This window comes from Arvicola amphibius, chromosome 15 (assembly GCF_903992535.2).
Source record: "Arvicola amphibius chromosome 15, mArvAmp1.2, whole genome shotgun sequence".
Taxonomy (NCBI): Eukaryota; Metazoa; Chordata; class Mammalia; order Rodentia; family Cricetidae; genus Arvicola; species Arvicola amphibius.
Window position 1 is genome coordinate 11,134,413 of NC_052061.1, and position 18,937 is coordinate 11,153,349.

Here is an 18,937-nt window from a genome sequence, read left to right on the forward strand (position 1 = left end):
GTTTTAAACAACAGAGATCAGCATGAACCTAAAAGAATCAACCGCCATTGGGTCCTGGTCACCCAAGATAATCAAATTAAGCCGTGCTATGTGTTTCCAGCCTTTGACTCCAGATGACTTCACCTCAGGTCTTACTTTTAAAAGCCCTGCTCCACACTTGGTGGATTTAATTAACTTAGATGCTTTACCATATCATCAATAAGGCTTTGTTTTCTTTCTTGTTTGCTTCTTTCTATATTCATTTACTTGTGTAGGGGACGTGTGTGGATGTGTACTACTATGGTACATTAGAGGTGTCAAAGGATAACCTTTCAGGAGTGGATTCTCCTTCTACTATGTGGGTCCTGGAGATCAAACGAAGATCGTGAGGCTTGGCAGAGTGTTCTTGTGTTTTCCAGATCCAGTCAGATTCAGAGTTCAATGATATTGTTAAAGAGAAGAAACAAAAGCAAAGGAAAGTGAAAAGGAGTCAGGAAATGGGGGGGGGAGATGAATGGAGGGAAAAAAAGAAAGTCGGAGAGACTGGCTCCGCCTCCGAGCCCGCCTCCAGACGCGGCCCCGCCCTCGACCGCAGGCTGCAGTGCCACCTCCGGCCGCCAGGAGCCGCCACGCGCTGCAGCCTGCATCCCGCGCGCCCCGCGGCCCCTCTCTCCCGCCGGTGTGCCGGCCTCTCGCCCTCCCGCCACCGCTCTCGCGCTTCGGCCGCGTCTCGCGCGTGGTCTTCTCGTGAGGGGCCTCGCGCCGCCCGGCGCGCCGTCCCCCTGCCTCGCGGCGCGGGGTCTCGCGGGCCCCGCTCCCGCCCTCCGCTCGCCTGGCCCGGACCGGAAGCGGCGCCGCACGGCCTGGGTCTGGCGCGGGGGGCGGGCACTGGGGCCCGGTCGGACATGGGCAAGAAGCACAAGAAGCACAAGTCGGACCGCCACTTCTACGAGGGTGAGGAGCGACCGGGCTTCCTGCGGAGCCGCGCCGCCTCTGCCCGCAAGGCCCCGACCCGCGGAGATCCCCCGGCGGGGCGGCGTTCGACTCGGGCCTGCCGGTCCCGGCGGGTGTTCGTGGGGCGCTGGGAGGTGGGGCGCCCGCCCTCGGTCTGCCCGCGGTCAGCCCGCGCCCTGCTGTTGTTTCAGAGTACGTGGAGAAGCCCCTGAAGCTGGTCCTCAAAGTGGGTGGCAGCGAAGTGACTGAGCTCTCCACGGGCAGCTCCGGGCACGACTCTAGCCTCTTCGAAGACAGAAGCGACCATGACAAACACAAGGACAGAAAACGGAAAAAGAGGAAGAAAGGAGAGAAACAGACGCCGGGGGAAGAGAAGGGGAGGAAACGGAGAAGGGTCAAGGTAAAGGTGGCTTCGTTGCTTATGGCCCCATCACCAGCTCCAGTGGGACACGAGGGCGCCTGGGGAGGCGGCTGGCTTTGTAGAGGAGTCAGACAGACCAGAAGCCTGGGTCACCCGGGAGCTCAGCAAGTCTTGTCTTTATAACACTTTTGAGCACTGAGCACTTGTGCTGTCCCCACACGAAACATAAGCAGCTGAGTCCTGGCCTTCAGGAGCTGCTTCAAAGGGTGCTGTGTAATTATGTAGGAAGGGTAAGACGTCACTCCCCAGAAAGCCGTGGAGGTTTGGCAGCCCTAGCCGTTCTTCAGAAGTGAGTGCCATCCTCGGGAGTTCAGGTGGTGTTCCGAAACAGGAGCTGCAGCTGCGAAACAGGAGCTGCAGCTGCGACGAGTTGGCCCGAGCCTGTAATCCCAGCCCTCAGGAGGCTGAGGCCAGCCTGTGCTGTTTAATGCAACTGCCTCAATAAATAAATAAATAAAAGTTGAGTTTGAGTCGGTTGAAGAGAATGTGATTAGACGCCTGAAATAGCTGTAAACCAAGAGTACAAACAACCGTTCTCACTAAATGAAAAAGAATTTGTAGCTGATGTCTTAAGTTACAAGGTAGGCTGACTAGTAAGAACTTTTCCCTGCAAAGTTGAGCTGGTCCATGTCTGGAATTGTCCCAGAATTCTGCACAAAATTTTTACTACTTCTGAGTGGCTTCCTAAAACTAATTCGCATGATTTGATTGTAGAATTCTTTTGCTGTATACAGCCAAAGTGCCCTCCCTATCCCTGTCAGTAAACACACTAGTGAGTAACCAGGCCTTAGAGATTGTCTCTTTAAGATGTTTTAAAGTATCCAGGGAGCCGGGCGGTGGTGGCGCACGCCTTTAATCCCAGCACTCAGGAGGCAGAGGCAGGCGGATCTCTGTGAGTTCGAGGCCAGCCTGGTCTACAAGAGCTAGTTCCAGGACAGGTTCTTTAAAAAAAGCTACAGAGAAACCCTGTCTCGAAAAACCAAAAAAAAAAAAAATAAAGTATCCAGGGAAAAAAATTGTATGTCTCTCTGACCGGGTTTTTGTTGCCTTTAGGTAGACTATGACAGTAGTCACAACCTTTTCCTAAATTACAAAAACCACAGAAGCACGAGTCTTTGCTTTAACTGAGAGCTTTGGAAGTGGGCATGTTGTAAATTGTTTTACCTGTGAGGCTCAACACGTCTTGTCTTGACTGTTTTCTTGGGCACTTGAACATCAGGTAGGCAGCTGGCCTAAAACTCACTATATATAGTGTGATCTTTCTGTTTTCATCCTCCCTATTACTAGGATTGTGGATGCATGCCACCACCCTAGTTTAGAAACCTAAGAAGTATGTATAGGTAGGTTTGGTAAGCGTTCCACGTTTAGAAATATTTGCTCTTGGATAGAATTGTCATACAGACTCAGAGTTTGAGTCAGTATAGAAATTTAAATTGAAAAGTATTTTCTCTCGGAATTTTAAAATTTGGTGCATGTGCATGCAGTTGCTTGTGGAGCCCAGAAGAGGGTGTCACACCATTAGCTGGAGTTCCAAGCAATTCTGAGCTGTCCAATATAGGAATCAAACTTGGGTCCTCTGGAAGAACAACTGCTCCTAATTGTTGAGCCATCTTTCCATTCCTCCATCTCTCAGATTTTGAAAGCATTTTAAAATTTAAAATAAACTGGGTAGTGGTGATGCATGCCTTTAATCCCAAGCACTCAGGAGGCAGAGGCAGGCAGATCTCTGAGTTTGAGGTCTGATCTACAGAGAGAGTTCCAGGACAGGCTCCAAAACTACACAGAGAAACCCTGTCCTGGGAAAAAAAATTTTAATTAAACATATTTCATTTTCTGGCTATCATTCAGAAGTTACTCTGTTGCGTTCTAATTCTTTGTTTTTTTTGTGTGTGTGTGTGTTTTTTTGGTTTTTCGAGACAGGGTTTCTCTGCGGCTTTGGAGCCTGTCCTGGATCTAGCTCTTGTAGACCAGGCTGGTCTCGAACTCACAGAGATCCGCCTGCCTCTGCCTCCCGAGTGCTGGGATTAAAGGCGTGCGCCACCACCACCCGGCTTAATTCTTAGTTTGTGACCATTGTTTGTTTCCTTGGAGCTTTTGGGATTGTCCCCTTTGTTGTCATTGTCCTAATGTTTCATAATAGATACCTGTACCATCCTGAGGTATCTGCTCAACGTATCTCTGTGGTCATTTTCTTCCTCCATTTTCTCTTCCTTTAGAACCTCTACCGTGTAGATGTTGGACTCCTAGATTGAAACTATTATTTTCTTATTTTTTTCTCTTGTTTTGTGTTCTTTAAGGAAGACCTCAACTTTCTCTTTTGAGCCTGAGAATGTGCATATAAAAATTTCCAAGTTACATGGGTATTGCTGGCATAGGGATCACACTTCGGGGTCACTGGTACAATGCTTTCTGCCTATTCACAGGCTCTACCTTGTACCATTAGCTCAGTAACTCTGGGGACCCTGACTAGCCACCTGTGTTTTAAGGTCTTTGGATGGTTCTAATGCACATTTCATCTTAAGAACCATCATGTTAAGCCAGGCATGGTGCATACACCTTTAATCCTAGCACTGGGGAGCCAAAAGCAGGCAGACTCCAAAGTTTGAGGCCAGCCTGGTCTGTATAGTGAGTTCCAGGACAGCCAGGACTACACAGAGAAACCCTGTCTTGAAAAAACAAAAAAGAAAAAAAGAACCATAAGTCAATAGTAATCTTTTGTGTAGTTCTCTATCATGTTGTGGAGTTTCTCTAGGATATTTATAAAGGAATAGCTAAGATTAGGGGGGAAAGTTCTTCCAGACTTTGTAAGGTAATTATAGCTGCTTTCCTAATTGTGCCTACTCAACTATCTAGAACACGGTAGTTCTTAACCTATGGGTCACGACCCCTTTGGGTCTACTGACCCTTTCACAGGTCACAGGTCACCTGAGACCTCAGAAATCATAGGTATTTGTATTATGATTCGTAACAGTAGCAAAATTACATTTATGAAATAGTGCAAAAATAATGGTTGTGGGTCACCACAACATGAGGAACTATATTAAAGGGTTGCGGCATTAGGAGGGTTGAGAACCACTGTTTGGAAGGTATTTGAGTCTTATTTCTCTACATCTTTATTAAAACTTGTTCAGACTTTTAAATCTTGCCCACCAGAATGACTGTCTTCTAAGTTTTTATTTTATTTTTTAATGTGGATGGGTTGTCTGTGTGTATATGTGTGTGCCACTGCATGCCTGGTGCCCAGTAGAGGTAGAAGAAGGCATTGATCTCTTGGATCTGGAGGTGTGAGACGCCCTGTGAATCAAAGCCAGGTCTTCTGGAACAGCAGCCAATCCTCTTAACTGCTAAGGTATCTCTCTAGCCCTGCCTTCTAGTTTTTAAGTTTAGAGTTCCTGACTCTTAGGAAGCCAAAGCTAGTTTTTACATCCCTTCTGTGAATTACCTGTGGTGTCTTTTTTCTTTTTGTTCTTACTCTCTTTACATGGTTTTGTAAATGTTTTGTATCTATTCTTGCTCTCCCTTTTATGATTATTTATGTTTCAAGTATTTCATCCCAGTCTATGGCTAGATATTTTAGCTTGGATTATTGGCTTTATTGAGGCACCAAAATTTATAAAGTTTCAACTTTGGACTGTAGAGACAGTTGTTATGACCACTTGCTCTGCTAAGGGACCTGAGTTCTGTTCGTAGTGCCCATATCAGACAGCTGCCAACTACCTGTAACTCCAGTTCCAGGATATCTGAGGCTCTCTTCTGGCCTCCATGGGCACTAGATGCATGTGATGTACATATATACACCCAGGCATACATGTATACATAAAATACACATCTTTAAGTCACATTTATCAAATTTGTTTTTTAAGAATCAGTCTTTCTGTGTTTCACTTAAGGAAAAAATTCCCTACTCTTGGGTCCAAGAACCATTTATCTGAACGTCTGAAGTTCTGCTCTGTACACTTAAGTTTTTGGAGTTTTGTGTGTAGGTTGGTTTCTGGGCTTATATTCCATTCTGTTCTGCTTGTCTGTCCCTCTGTCCACATTGTCTTTACACTCACTGTACAAATGCTTAGCGCCATTAAGGCTTACTGTCTTTCGTAGCTTTCCTTCCTTGCTTTTTTGGTTGCTTGTGGTGCTGGAAATTAAACCTAACCAAGCCTTCTCAACTGTTAGGAAAATGCTTTATCAGGCATGTACATCCTCCGATTATCTCACTTTGACCTTTTCAAAACTCTCCTGGTTTAAATTATTCACTCTTTAAGAAAAAGTATGTAATTGGTTTGCAGATTTCATAGAAAATTCTGTTTTACAATTTTGAATGGCATTACATTGAATTTGATGAGCTTGAAGAGAGCTGACTTCATTAACATGGTATATCTCCTTTATTCATGTCTTCAGCTTGAATAAAGCTCACTAATGTTGGCTCACTAATGTTTCATGATTTTTCCAGAAGGTTTTGGGAATCTTAGGTTTGCTCTGATGTATGTTATATATATTGTGTGTGAATAGTAGTATTTTTCTAATCTATTATTTCTGGCATAGAGAAGTGCACTTCTTTTCATCGAGGAACATGTTCTCTTTGTCCAGTAGATGGCAGCAAAATACACTAAGATTTCTTAATTTAGACTTTCTTCTTTTCAGTAGTACCTTTTTTCCTTCAAAACCAAAATGATATGTTTAAATATGTTGATTATGAAATATTTCTAAATTGCTTCCAATTTTTCTACTTAGGACGATAAAAGGAAGCGAGATCGAGACCGCGTGGAGAACGAGGCAGAGAAAGATGTCCAGTGCCATGCCCCTCTGCGATTAGACCTACCTCCCGAGAAGCCTCTCACGAGCTCTCTAGCCAGACAGGAAGGTTGGAGTTACCCTGAGCTGTCTGTCCTGAGTGGGGAGGGAAAGGGATCAAGCATTAGTTTCTGAATTATAACTAAAAGACCTGTAACAAGTTTATTCTAAGTTCTCTTATTTCTCTTGCTGCATGAGAGCTCTAAGTTAGCTTCAATGTTGACTTGTTATTCTCAGCCTTTAACACTTTTGTGATAAATTGAATTCCTGTGTGAGATGTTTAATAAAACATAGATGAGTCATCTAAATAGAAAACTGAAGTGCCAGCTTATATCTTTCTAACATACATTTTCTGTTTGCTTTAGAAGTAGAACAGACACCCCTTCAGGAAGCTTTGAATCAACTCATGAGACAACTGCAGAGGTAAATGTTTTCCAGCTTTTCTAAAGATAGTAACTCACAGGGCGAAGATAGAGGTCCACACCACATCTCTGTTGCTAGTTATCTAACGTCATGTTGTAGGGCCTAAGCCCAAACACACTTGGTTTTAAAGTAGATGGTAAGCACCTTGCCTGGCAACAGAAGTAGTCCCAAGAGGGTGACATGTACTCTTACTTGGTTTGTTTCAACTGGCAACTTTAAGGGTGTTATGAAATGTCTAGTTTCTCCTTTCTGAATTAGTTTCTCGTGTTAAAACTTGAAACTAGCAGTAACAATACAGATAACTGGCCCCCCTCTTCCTAGTAGCACAGGGCAGTCCTTTTTGTGTGTTTGTGCAGCACCTAGCCCCTGTGTTCAGCAGTTATTAAGTCTGAAAGATATATGAAATGCTGTAAGTTTTATGCCCCTTACTTGAGTATGTTATCTTTGAGACATGCTCTCACAATCTGAGGCTAGCCTGGAATTCATCATCCTCCTGCCTCAACCTCCTGAATGCTGAGATTATAGGTGTATGCCACTGTGCCTGGCTTTCTGCTCCTTTAAATGTAGTGATTGTTGTCTAAAGTATTCTGTAGGTAGAATAAACCAATGTAAGTTCATAAAAAAAAAAAGAGGTGCTCAGCTGTAATAAAATTTTGATGCATCTTTTTACTCCAATTTGAATTCCAATTCAGTGATATTTATTTTACTTGAGAAGATTGACGGTTGTGGGTTTTGTTTCTGATAGGGAAATTTTCTCCTAGCTGTGTTACCTGTTATCTGATAGAGTTTATATTCTCAACATCCATCTGGCTTTTCAATTAAAATCAGTAGTTACTAGCTTCTTTGCTTTTTTTTGAGACAAACAGATTTTACTATGTAGCTCTGTCCTTGAACTCACTTTGTAGAGCAGGCTTGCCTGAAACTTACAGAGATCTGCCTACCTCCTAAGTGCTAGAATTAAAGGCAAGGCTTTGACTAGCTCTTTTTATGTGTTGGTATAGGTAAGAAAATGGTATCTCTAATCTTTGCATTTCAGTAAATTATTGCTTGTCAGTCCAGCAGAGAAGAGTTAAGTGTTGCTATCCCAGTTGGAAGGTGTGTCTATAAAGTGTTTTGCTTTTTGTAACAAAAGATCAGACTATTTGCCAATAATATCACCCTAAAAAAATAAAGTCTACATCAGGAAGTATTTAAAGTCAGAAACTAACAGTGATCAGCACATTTTGAGGATTAGAATCTATAGCCACGTTCTGTGACTAGCCTTAGTGACTGGATGATTCTTCGTCCTTGGGGTTCAGAGTTAAACCTGATTTTTTAAAAAATATATTTGATCAATTCTGGTGGTACCATTTTTGTTTAGAAAATAAGGTGGTCTCTATATTAAAATGATTGATTTTTAAGGAGTACAGATAATTTGTCCTTAAAGGTAAGAGGTCAGCCATTGGTGAAGCTTGTTATTCATAGTAACCCCGTGGACTGTTTGGACTTCTGTATGTGGGTTCCACATTGGACATTTTTGCTATTTGGCATTACTTTTTGGTTTTGCAGCTTAGCTATTAGAGGCAGTCTAAGTTCAGGTTCCAACTCTTTTATTAGATTTATAGTCCATATATATTATTCTCTTTTTCTTTTTTCTTTTTTTGATTTTTTGGGGCATGGTTTCTCTGTGTAACCCTGGCTGTCCTGTTACTCTCTCTGTGTAGACCAAGGTGGCCCCAAACTCAGAGAGCCTCCTGCCTCTGCCTCCAGAGTGCTGGGATTAAAGAATTGTACCACCACTGCCCAGCTACAAATTATTCTTACTCCTAAGTTTCTGCCATCATCTACCAGTGAGGAAACCACCAGCTGATGTGCCAGCTCTGTCAGTGGCAAGATAATAAACAGGTTTTCAAAATTGTTGCTGTGACTTATTTTGTTTTTAGTCATTTGTTAAAGTTTTAACAAAATCTGATATGCCAAGTTTGCTGGGTGGATAATAGTCTAATGGCCTAATTTTATAGAAAAGGGCTTAAATTTTTTCCACTTATAACCTCTTTCCACTCAATAAATTTTTATGCAGTCTCAAATGTATAATAACAAAAAGTAGATAAACAGATCAAACATAAAAACATTTAAAAATTGTGGAATTTATTCCATTTATTTATATTTTTGGTTTTTTGGTAAATAGGGTCTCTATAGCTAGCTGTCCTGGAATTTACTATGTAGACCAGGCCTGCCTGGAACTCAAAGAAATCCTCCTGCCTCTGCCTCCACCTTCAGAGTGCTGGGATTAAAGATGTACTCCACTAAGCTCTACTTGAAATTAATTTTTCTTCCTCCATGTTGTATCTCTGGCTGTCCTGGAACTCGATTTGTGGACCAGGCTGGCCTTGAACTCGGAGAGATCAGCCTGCCTCTGCCTCCCAAATGCTGGGATTAAAATTGTGTGCCACAATTGCCCAGTGCCAAATTCTTCTTGACACCTTCCCACTGGCAGTTATGCAACACTGTATGAAGTCACACCCTACAGTTTAAGAAGTTGTCCCAAAGAGCATGGATACTCAACCCTGGCAATATTAAACATACTAATGCCATATGTGGATGCCACACTGAACCCTGGATACACCAATGACTTGGTGCCTTCTTCCTTAGAAAGTCTTACTATAGTGAGGTTGGGGCTAGCCTTCCCTATCCCACTCTTGAAATGTACAGCCAGAGTTGAGAATGAAGCTGTGGTAGAAAGCACTAGTTTTCACATATAAAGGTTGTGTGTGTGTGTGGGTATGCATGTGCTTGCTATAGCATGTGTGTGAGTGTCTTTTAGGAATCAGTTCTCTCCTCCAGCCATGTTGGTCCTGGGGATTGAACTCAGTTGTTCAGTATCTAGTAAAGAAACAGTACTCCTTCTTCCATTATAACTATACAGCATTCATACGTCTCCTCTGGTGAGATACTCTGGCACAAGAGGCTTCTTAAAGCCCCTGAAGGCACTGTACACATAAGTATCACCCTTTTCATTAGGTTAGGATCTCCTCCTCTATTTGCCTCTCCTGTTGGATGTTGTGACCTCTTCAGTCCTGAGCATCTATCTGCAGCTGGATGAAACAGGCAGGCTGGGGCCTATAGGCTATATAGGGCTCCTGAGTCACCGCAAGGATGACAGCACAGGAGGATTACACAAATGGTTAACTTTCCAAGGCCACTGCCTCCAGTTGGGTCACTTTGGGGGGACGGGCGGATGGACAAGAGAACAACCAGAGGGATATTGCTGCAGAGTGAACCTAAACAGGCTCTCCTATGCCCAGTCCCAACCCTGCCCCATATCCCATCAGTTTCCACCACAATCCAATAGGAACTTTTCTTTTTTTCAAACAGTTTTATTTATTATATATACAGTGATCTGCCTGCACACCAGAAGAGGGCACTAGATCTCATAGATGGTTTTGAACCACCGTGTGGTTGCTGGGAATTGAACTCCAGACCTCTGAAAGAGCAGCCAGTGCTCTTACCTTCTGAGTCATTTCTCCAGCCCCCCCAATAGGAACTTTTTAAATGTCTTGGGGGAGAGGGGTTCCAGATTTACATAACAGATATGTTAGTTGATGGGAAAGTATGCTTTTATGGTACAGAACCAGAAAGAAAGCTTATAGATGTATATTCATAGTTAAACCAGGCTGAGTCACTGGGCAGTTAAGTCTAAATTACTCATAGAAGGTGCTGCTAATAGGTTGCTTCTCTAAAAGAGAGGTTCTGTGTCTTAAGAGTCCTGCTGTTAGCAAGGCGGTGGTGGTACTTGCCTTTAATTCCGCACTCCAGAGGCAGGGACAGGCTAATTCTCTGTTAGTTTGAGGCCAGCCTGGTCTATAGTGTGAGTTCAAAGACAGCTAGAACTAAACAGTGAGACCCTGGGAGGAGGGAGAGCACTGTTGTTTAAAGTCTCTGATCCTTATTGTTAGTTGGTCTTGAAAATCATTTCTTCAATTTTTCAATGAAAAGCATATATAAGTTTTTTCTGATTATGAGAGTTTATTATTCTGACTTTGCTTCTGTACCAGTAGGTTGCAATAGAAATAAAATATAACTTTACCTTTTATGTGCCTATACAGAAAAGACCCAAGTGCTTTCTTTTCATTTCCTGTGACGGACTTCATTGCTCCTGGCTACTCCATGATAATAAAACACCCAATGGATTTTAGTACCATGAAGGAAAAGATCAAGAATAATGACTACCAGTCCATAGAAGAACTAAAGGTAATTGTAATTAGTAGTTTTATTCTGTTTTATAATGGGATCTATTTTAGCCTATCCTGACCTTGAACTGATCCTCCTGCCTTCCTTCACTTATCAGGGACTAGGATTATAAATGAGTCCCACAAGATGTCACTCATTAGCTTTTTATTAGAGAAGTAGACTAAAGTATAATGCATTTTAACTGAGAGTCAAACTCTTGGATCCTGTGTAAAATAGAAAATCATGTTAAAAATCTACAAATATGTGTTAGAGTCCCAGCATCACCATGATAGCGGGGAAAACAAACTCCACAGAGCTGTCCTCTTGACTTGTACAACATGTGATGCTGTATGTGTGTGAACAAAATAGGTAAATAAAGGTTACTTTTTGTATTTAGTTGCCAGTCATGGTGATGCACATTCTTCTTTAGTTTGTGTAGCTTTTGGCTCTCTTGGCACTCATTCTGTAGACCAGGCTGGCCTCAAACTAACAGAGATCCACCAGCCTCTGCCTCCCGTGCCCTGGGATTAAACGCATGTGCTGCTGCTACCACCCAGCAATCTGATATTCAGTCTTTAGTTGTAGCTTCATTTTTAAATAATTTTATTTATTTTAAATGTCCAAAGTCTGTATTTTTCTCTTGAGCTGAAAAGGTGGATCAGTGGGTAGAGGTATTTGTACACAAACTTTGATCCCTAAGGTCCCATGAGGTTTCAGGAGAGGACCTGTTCCCTAGAGTTGTCCTGACTGCCAGACGTGTGTCATGGCACACTTGCACACAAAACACATTATTTTATTAATAAATTAAAATACTACAGGGAAGTTTAATTGTATTTTCCAGTTTGATGAAAATGACTTGTTCTCTGAGTTCACTCTGACTGCATTCATCTCAGCACACTGCATTTCCACTCTTGAAGAGAAGGGGCTGAGAGTGTGTGGTTTGATGGTAGAGGAGAGCTCCTGCCTAAAGCACAGGCGCTGGGTGTGACCCCAAGTCTGCGGGAGGAAGAAGGAATAACAGTTACATAGAAGGGCCGGGAGGTGGTGGCACACACCTTTAATCCCACTTGGGAGACAGATACAGGCAGATCTCTATGAGTTCAATGCTAGCCTGGTCTACAAGAGCTAGTTCCAGGACAGTCTCCAAAACTACAGAGAAACTCGGTCTCGAAAAACTCCGAAAAACTCTGTGTGTGTGTGTGTGTGTGTGTGTGTGTGTGTGTGTGTGTGTATGTGTAATCTAGGGAGGTAGGGTAGATGGTTCATTGACTAAAATACTTTCTATACAAAGCATGAGGACTTTGAGTTTAAGTCACTAACACCCACATAAGGCAGGTAACCTGTTTACCTCAGCACTTTGTGGGCAGACACTGTGTGGAAACAGACTGATCTCAAGGGCTTTTTGGCCAGCTATTCTAGTTGAAATATTGAGCTCCTGGTTCAGTGGGAGAGAAATAGACTGACATCTCCCTCTGGTCTACACAGAAACACACACTCACCCACCACAGTCTAGGAGCCCCCAGGACAGCATGTGTGTTTCTTGTTTTAGGTTTTCTTTCCTCTTCAAATAGTCTGAGTGTATGTTGATTTCAGGGATGTGCTTTCATGTTAGTCTTAAATTAACCTTAGGTGGTGAAAGTTTGCATTAGAATACATACACACTTCACCTGGCTTTTGGCAGGGAGGAAGGTCCCATATGATAATGTTCAACTAACCTACAAGATGAATGCTAATCAGTTGCAGAAAATTACTTACTCTTTTTCTTTTTTAATTCACATGTTAATCAACTAAAATTTATGCAGACTACCAGCATCTAATTTGCTTCAGTTTTAGTTTTAATAATTGACTTGGAAAACCTGAATTCCACCTTCTTACTTAAATGGACATTTTTTTTTCTGACATATTTTCATCTAGTGAAAATCAGTCTGAAACTTTATTTCAGACTTTATTGCTCAGTAGAAATGAGTTTTACAGTTTGGGGTTGGTTTGTTTGCTTGTTGTTGATCTTTCTCTTGTGGTCACAGGTGAGAGTAGGGATTTGTTCCCTGAGATGTTTAAGTAAGTCAAAGCTTTTCAGCATTTGAAATGGGGTATTTTAGCCTTCTGAGCTTTCCACAGAAAGGAAAGTGTGTAAGTAGATTGAGCTTTTCGAATGGTCAAGTGCCATCACACAGAATGCAGTAATGCCTACTCACCAGGTGACAGCTAAAATTGAAGGAATCCGAAGGTCACCTTGGACTGGGGATATAGGTAGTTTCTAGGTTTAAACAGCAACATCACAAGAAATAAAAACTTGTTACTTTAACAGATGACAGAGTATCATTAAAGCCATCTCCTGCCAATTCATAAACTCATCATTCTCTTGTCAGCTATAGACAAGTGATTGTTTCCTGAGTGTGCATAGCAGTCTGATGTCTTCCCTCACTTGCATTCCTCTGTAGCTCATGTAAGATTCTGAGAGGTCCAGAATTTAGCAAAACCTTTGACCAGAGCTCAGTATCTACATACACTTCCATTTGATTTTAACTTGATAGCAAATTTATTGTGGACTTTGAATCTGCTCATAATTTAAAAAAAACTTAGTCTATCTCCCTATTTTTAAGTTCTAAACTGTCATTACTGCTATTAGTGAGATTTGAGGGGTTTTGGTTGGGACTTGGAGGTTTGTGAGGCGATGTTTTTCTGTTTAGGTTCCTCCCTTTTTTTTTTTTTTTGTTTTTTTTTTTTTTGTTGTTGTTTTTTTCGAGACAGGGTTTCTCTGTAGCTTTGGAGCCTGTCCTGGAACTAGCTCTTGTAGACCAGGCTGGTCTCGAACTCACAGAGATCCGCCTGCCTCTGCCTCCCGAGTGATGGGATTAAAGGCGTGCGCCACCGCCGCCTGGCTGGTTCCTTCCATTTTAACAATAAGGCAGTGGCACGATTACACATAATTACAGATGTGAAGATGTGTCACCAGGAAAAAGTGCAGGGCTTCTGCTTCAGTACATACACATCTTTGAAATGTAATGAAAGCCCAAGTGCAGTTGTGATAATTTAGCTATTCCAGTTATATGTTGCAACTCCATGATGTTGTATAGTTTATTTAGCATTGACATGATTTTATAATATCTGAAAATTATGTTTAATTTATAGTAGTGTCTAAATATTTTAACATAGTGTAAATATTTTAACATTTTTACTCAGTTTATTTGCATTTGGCAGAAAAACTTGTTATAATTTAGCTCTGGTCCCAGTTTTTAATTAAAATTTGAACTCAAATATTTAACTCATAAATAACAAACTTAAAATTTGCCTTAAAAAGTGAGGGTAATATTTGTAATTATATGAACTACCCAGCTTGAATTATTAAATTTGAACTAGAAATATTTCCTCCAAATTTTTTTTTTTGTTTTTTTTTTTTGTTTTTGTTTTTTCGAGACAGGGTTTCTCTGTGGCTTTGGAGCCTGTCCTGGAACTAGCTTTTGTAGACCAGGCTGGTCTCGAACTCACAGAGATCCGCCTGCCTCTGCCTTCTGAGTGCTGGAATTAAAGGTGTACGCCAACACCACCCAGCCTGAAAAAACTTTTTAGGTTTATATACTAGATTGAAAGTTAATAAATAGATACTAAAATGCTTCAGAATTTAGAAACAAATTACAAGTATTTATTTTGTTGGTCTTGAATTGTAGTTGTTATTTAATAAACGGTAACAAAAAAAGATGTCTTCTTTTGGTTTTCAAATTTTTACAGGGCCTCTATGATTTCAGACAAAGAATTAAGAGTTTTATTCTAATGCATTTTTCCTCTTGATACTTTCTTTTTAGGATAACTTCAAGCTAATGTGTACTAATGCAATGATTTACAATAAGCCAGAGACCATCTACTATAAAGCTGCAAAGAAGCTGTTGCACTCAGGGATGAAAATTCTTAGTCAGGTAAAGAAACTTTATCACAAATAAACAACCACTATAAAATCTATATCTTCACTTAAGTGTTATCTTCCTCATTGGCAAATCATGTTAACGTAGTGAGAACTTAGGAGAAATTGTCTATCAAGAAGCTCACATATAGTCTTTTCTTCTTTTTTTTGAGTCAGGGTTTCTCTGTGTAGCCCTGACTGTCCTGGAACTCACTCTGTAAACTGCAAACTCTCAAGAGATTTCACCTGCCTCTCCCTCCCCTATGCTGGGATTAAAGGTGTGTACCATCACCGCCTAGCCAGTTATTTCTTTTTCAAAAGTTATACTATTCCATTTATTTATGTATTTGTGTGTATGTGCACATGTACCTGCTCACCCACATGCCATAGCGTGTGTGTGGAAGTCAAAGAGCAATTTGTAGGGCTTCAGTTCTCTTCTGATACATGGATCCTGAAGATTAAACTTCGATTGTCAAGCTTGGTGGCAAGTGCCAGCCTTCTGAGCCATTTCACAAGCCATCCTTTTTTTTTTTTTTCTTAAAGACAAGGTTTCCTGTAGCCAAGGCTAGCCTTGAATGGACAATTTAGCCAAGGATGATAGTCCTCCTACCTCCACTTCCTAAGTACTGAGATATAGGCTAATGCCACCACTCCCAATTTTATTCAGTGCTGGAACTCAAACCTGGGGCTTTATGCATGTGTAGGCAAACAGTCAACTGTAATTATTTCCCTGAAGGCTCTTCACAGGTTTATTTTGCTGTGGGAGAAGCAGCAGCCTGAATTTCAGAATAAAATTGGATGAAGTATGAGGTCTTTTAGAGAAAAGTTCTGTTTACTTTAGTGATGGAATCTAATGTTCTGATCGGCCCTGTACTTCCTAGTGAAGTACATGGCTTGTATTGGTAAGAAACAAAATATACAAATGAGAAATAACTTGAAATGTTTCAAAACTACCTCTGTACAAGAACAGTTCCTTCCTTGAAGGATGATAATCAATGCATAATAAAGAAGGCAAGCCATAATCCAGTTGCAGGAGAGAGCTTAGACTGCTTGCTGCACATAGATTGTGGCAAGAAAGTATGTGAGTTTCACCCACTTTAAAAAAAGGGGGTCTTATCTGTGGTCTCCAGCATGACTTCAGCATGACATTTCTAACTCCAAATAAGAACTAAAATAGGGAAGAGAAAGGAAGGAATAGCCAGAGATGGCGACTTTATACAAGGAAAACCTAAGTTTCATTATAATGCAGACACATACACAAGAGACACATACAGAAGAGAGAAGGAGAAAGGAATCAGAATGAAGAGCTTAAGCTCAGGCTTGGAACAAGTAAAGGACAGCAGAAATTAGTCACGCACTCACTCGGGTTCTCTGAGTTAGTCTGGCGATTTCTACAGTGAAGAAAGCGGTCGTGTACAGATGTCTGGGTGTCTGTACGCTTGGCTCTGAGAGATTCTTAAATCAGCTTACCTAGGAAAGGAAAACATTTGAATTGGTGGTTATTCTTACATTCCTAATATTTACTAATGAGTAGTCATTGAAAAATGGTTATTCTTACATTCCTAATATTTATTCCTAATATTTAAATTAAAATTTAAAATCTGTTTAGCAAAATTTGTAAAGGAGAATGTAAAATGTTTGTTTTATTTCTTGTAGAAAGACTATCAGAATCTAGAATGAAGCCATGTTCCACATTTAAAAACCCAGACCTGCTTGTTAAAAAAGTTCATTGAGCAAATACAGTCTTCATTCCAAAATAATTTTGAGAGTTGGAAAGAGGAGGGCAAGTGTGTGTTTTGTTGGGGGTTTTGTAGTTGTTGTTTTGTGACAAGGTCTCACTATATGGTTCTGGCTATCCTGGAACTTGCAGTGTAGACCAGGATAGCTTTGAACTCACAGAGATCCGCCTACCTCTGCCTCCCAAGTGCTGGAATTAAAGGTATGTGCCATCACCCAGTGTGTAATGGATTTTCAAGGAAAAATCTAGTGGTGTTTTGTTTTGTTTTGTTCTTTTTAATCCTGACTTGCCACTATTTTGTCTAAATACTATAGTCAGCATAACTAAAGATTTCGATGTCTTCTAAAGTTTACTGGGAACAGGAAGGTTAAGCTTGTCCCCTTCTCCTTCTCTTTGTCTTGATTTTTAAAGATGTCTTGGAGCTGTAACCTTCTTGTGCTTAGCCTCCTTTTTGACTTTCACTCTAAATGGAAGGAATCCTTACAACGGTGATTTATAAAACCTTTAAATCTTAACTTTCCGAGTTAATACTACTTAGTCTAGCAGTGTAGGCTCCCAAGAAAGTCTACACGCTTTTCCATGAATGGTATCTTTTCAGAGGCAGGTCTTATGAGTAGTCATTGAAAAATGGTAACAGTCGTCACTTTTTCCATTACACCCAATATTAGTACTTAGTACATGTGTTATTTTTATAAAGAAAGAACTGATAGCCAGGCATGGGGATAGCATCGCAACACTTGAGATGAAAATAGAAGGGTTGGGAGTTTGAGGCCAGTATGGCTACACAATGAGGTTCTTGTCTTAGAACAGCAAAGTAAAACAAAGGCAAGACGGCCATAAATACTTGAGTAGACACTGCCTCTGGTACACACACAGCAGTATTTGTAGAATACTACCTCTGGTACACACACAGCAGTAGACGGCCATAAATACTTGAGTAGACACTGCCTCTGGTACACACACAGCAGTATTTGTAGAACACTACCTCTGGTACACACACATAGCAGTATTTGTAGAATACTACCTCTGGTACACACATAGCAGTATTTGTAGAACACTGCCTCTGGTACACACATAGCAGTATTTGTAGAACACTACCTCTGGTACACACATAGCAGTATTTGTAGAATACTACCTCTGGTACACACACGTAGCAGTAGACGGCCATAAATACTTGAGTAGACACTACCTCAGGTACATACATAGCAGTATTTGTAGTGCGGTGGCCTTGGAATCAGACTAATGACGTGTTTAGTCCTGCTGCTGCTTAGCAGCTAGGTGACCTGGCTCTGCAGCCTTTCTCAGCATTCCTCCTGTAGGTAGGGTTGGTGCTTAACTCAGAGTTGTCTGCTACAGAGGAAGGCACTCCATCAAGTGTTGGAACTCTAAAGCAAATGGTGTCTTGAGCCCAGGATTTAGTGAGACTTAACTTGGAAGGGAGGGAGGCTATGTTAAATAGCATGCATACTTATGTGAAGACATGAATTACACACACACAAAAAGCATTTCTTTCAAAGTAAAACTAAACTTCTTCCTGTGACATTCCTAAATTTAGAAAATTTTTATGCTTTAAGCATTATGCACACATTATGTTTATCAATATCCCTAAATGTTTTTTATTATAGTTTGTGCTTTGTAAAACAATGGGATGGATACTTAAAAATTACTGAGAATTTTGTAAGCTGAGCCTGTTTGTCTAGCTGTTTATTTAGTGGCTACAGTATCAGTCTGTTGTCAGTACTACAGACCCAAAGATAAATAGGCACGACCTGAGTGATGCATACAGTGAATAGCCAAATTCACTACTGTCCAGAAGTATGAAGTAAAATAGCGCATTTTTAAAAAGAATGCTGAGTGGTATATTTTTGGTTTTGTTTTAATAATACTGTTCAGTTTGGCACTGATTCAGAGAAACTGTCAAATACTAGAAACTGGTTAAATCTTCCTGGAAGAAAGTTTGACAATAAGTATTCCTTCACGCTCCACTGCAGAAATTTGCCCTGAAGGAGTAAATAAGACTCCTAGAGAGGTTTATTGACTGTGTTTAGTGGAAAGTTTGAGTCTAAATGGCTAGTTATATTTTTAGTTAAATAACTATTTATTATACATTGTAATTTTTAGAATACTAAAGACTATAATGATATGGAGGACAAATACAGTTTACTAATAAATAATTTATTAATTTGTTTACCAAATATTGAGTGTGCAGTTCACTAAAAAGTGTACCATGCTCAGAAGAAAGAGTTGAAATGGTAACTGCTGGTACTGCTTTTCCCCTGAAGATAGGGAACAAGTTCGTACTTGGCCTCTGCTGTGTCTTCATTTCTTTAGTCTGATACATCACTTCATAGTTTTACAACTACTTTAAAAGCTGTCTTAGTTAGGGTTTCTGTTGCTCTGGAGAGACCATACAGCAGCTATTCCCACCTTCACAGCTTCACACAATGACCTCTAGTTCTCCATGCAGGGATGCCCCTGATACACGCCTGACTTCACCACACCCATCTTCAACTGCTTTTCTAATCCA

The 18,937-nt window shown here is 41.0% G+C and overlaps 1 protein-coding gene across 2 annotated transcripts in view; it reads left to right on the forward strand.

The window, feature by feature from the left end:
- Window positions 1–715: 715 nt before the first annotated feature.
- Window positions 716–18,937, forward strand: part of Brd7 (bromodomain containing 7) — a 33,400-nt gene continuing 15,178 nt past the window's right edge. Inside the window, exons 1-6 of one of the 2 annotated variants that reach the window (XM_038312316.2) lie at window positions 716–933; window positions 1,125–1,333; window positions 6,083–6,212; window positions 6,508–6,565; window positions 10,651–10,795; window positions 14,578–14,688. In XM_038312316.2, the coding sequence (XP_038168244.1) occupies window positions 885–933; window positions 1,125–1,333; window positions 6,083–6,212; window positions 6,508–6,565; window positions 10,651–10,795; window positions 14,578–14,688 (702 nt within the window). In that variant the 5' untranslated portion in view covers window positions 716–884. The remainder of the gene's footprint in view (window positions 934–1,124; window positions 1,334–6,082; window positions 6,213–6,507; window positions 6,566–10,650; window positions 10,796–14,577; window positions 14,689–18,937) is intronic. The other variant, XM_038312317.2, reaches the window with a different exon arrangement.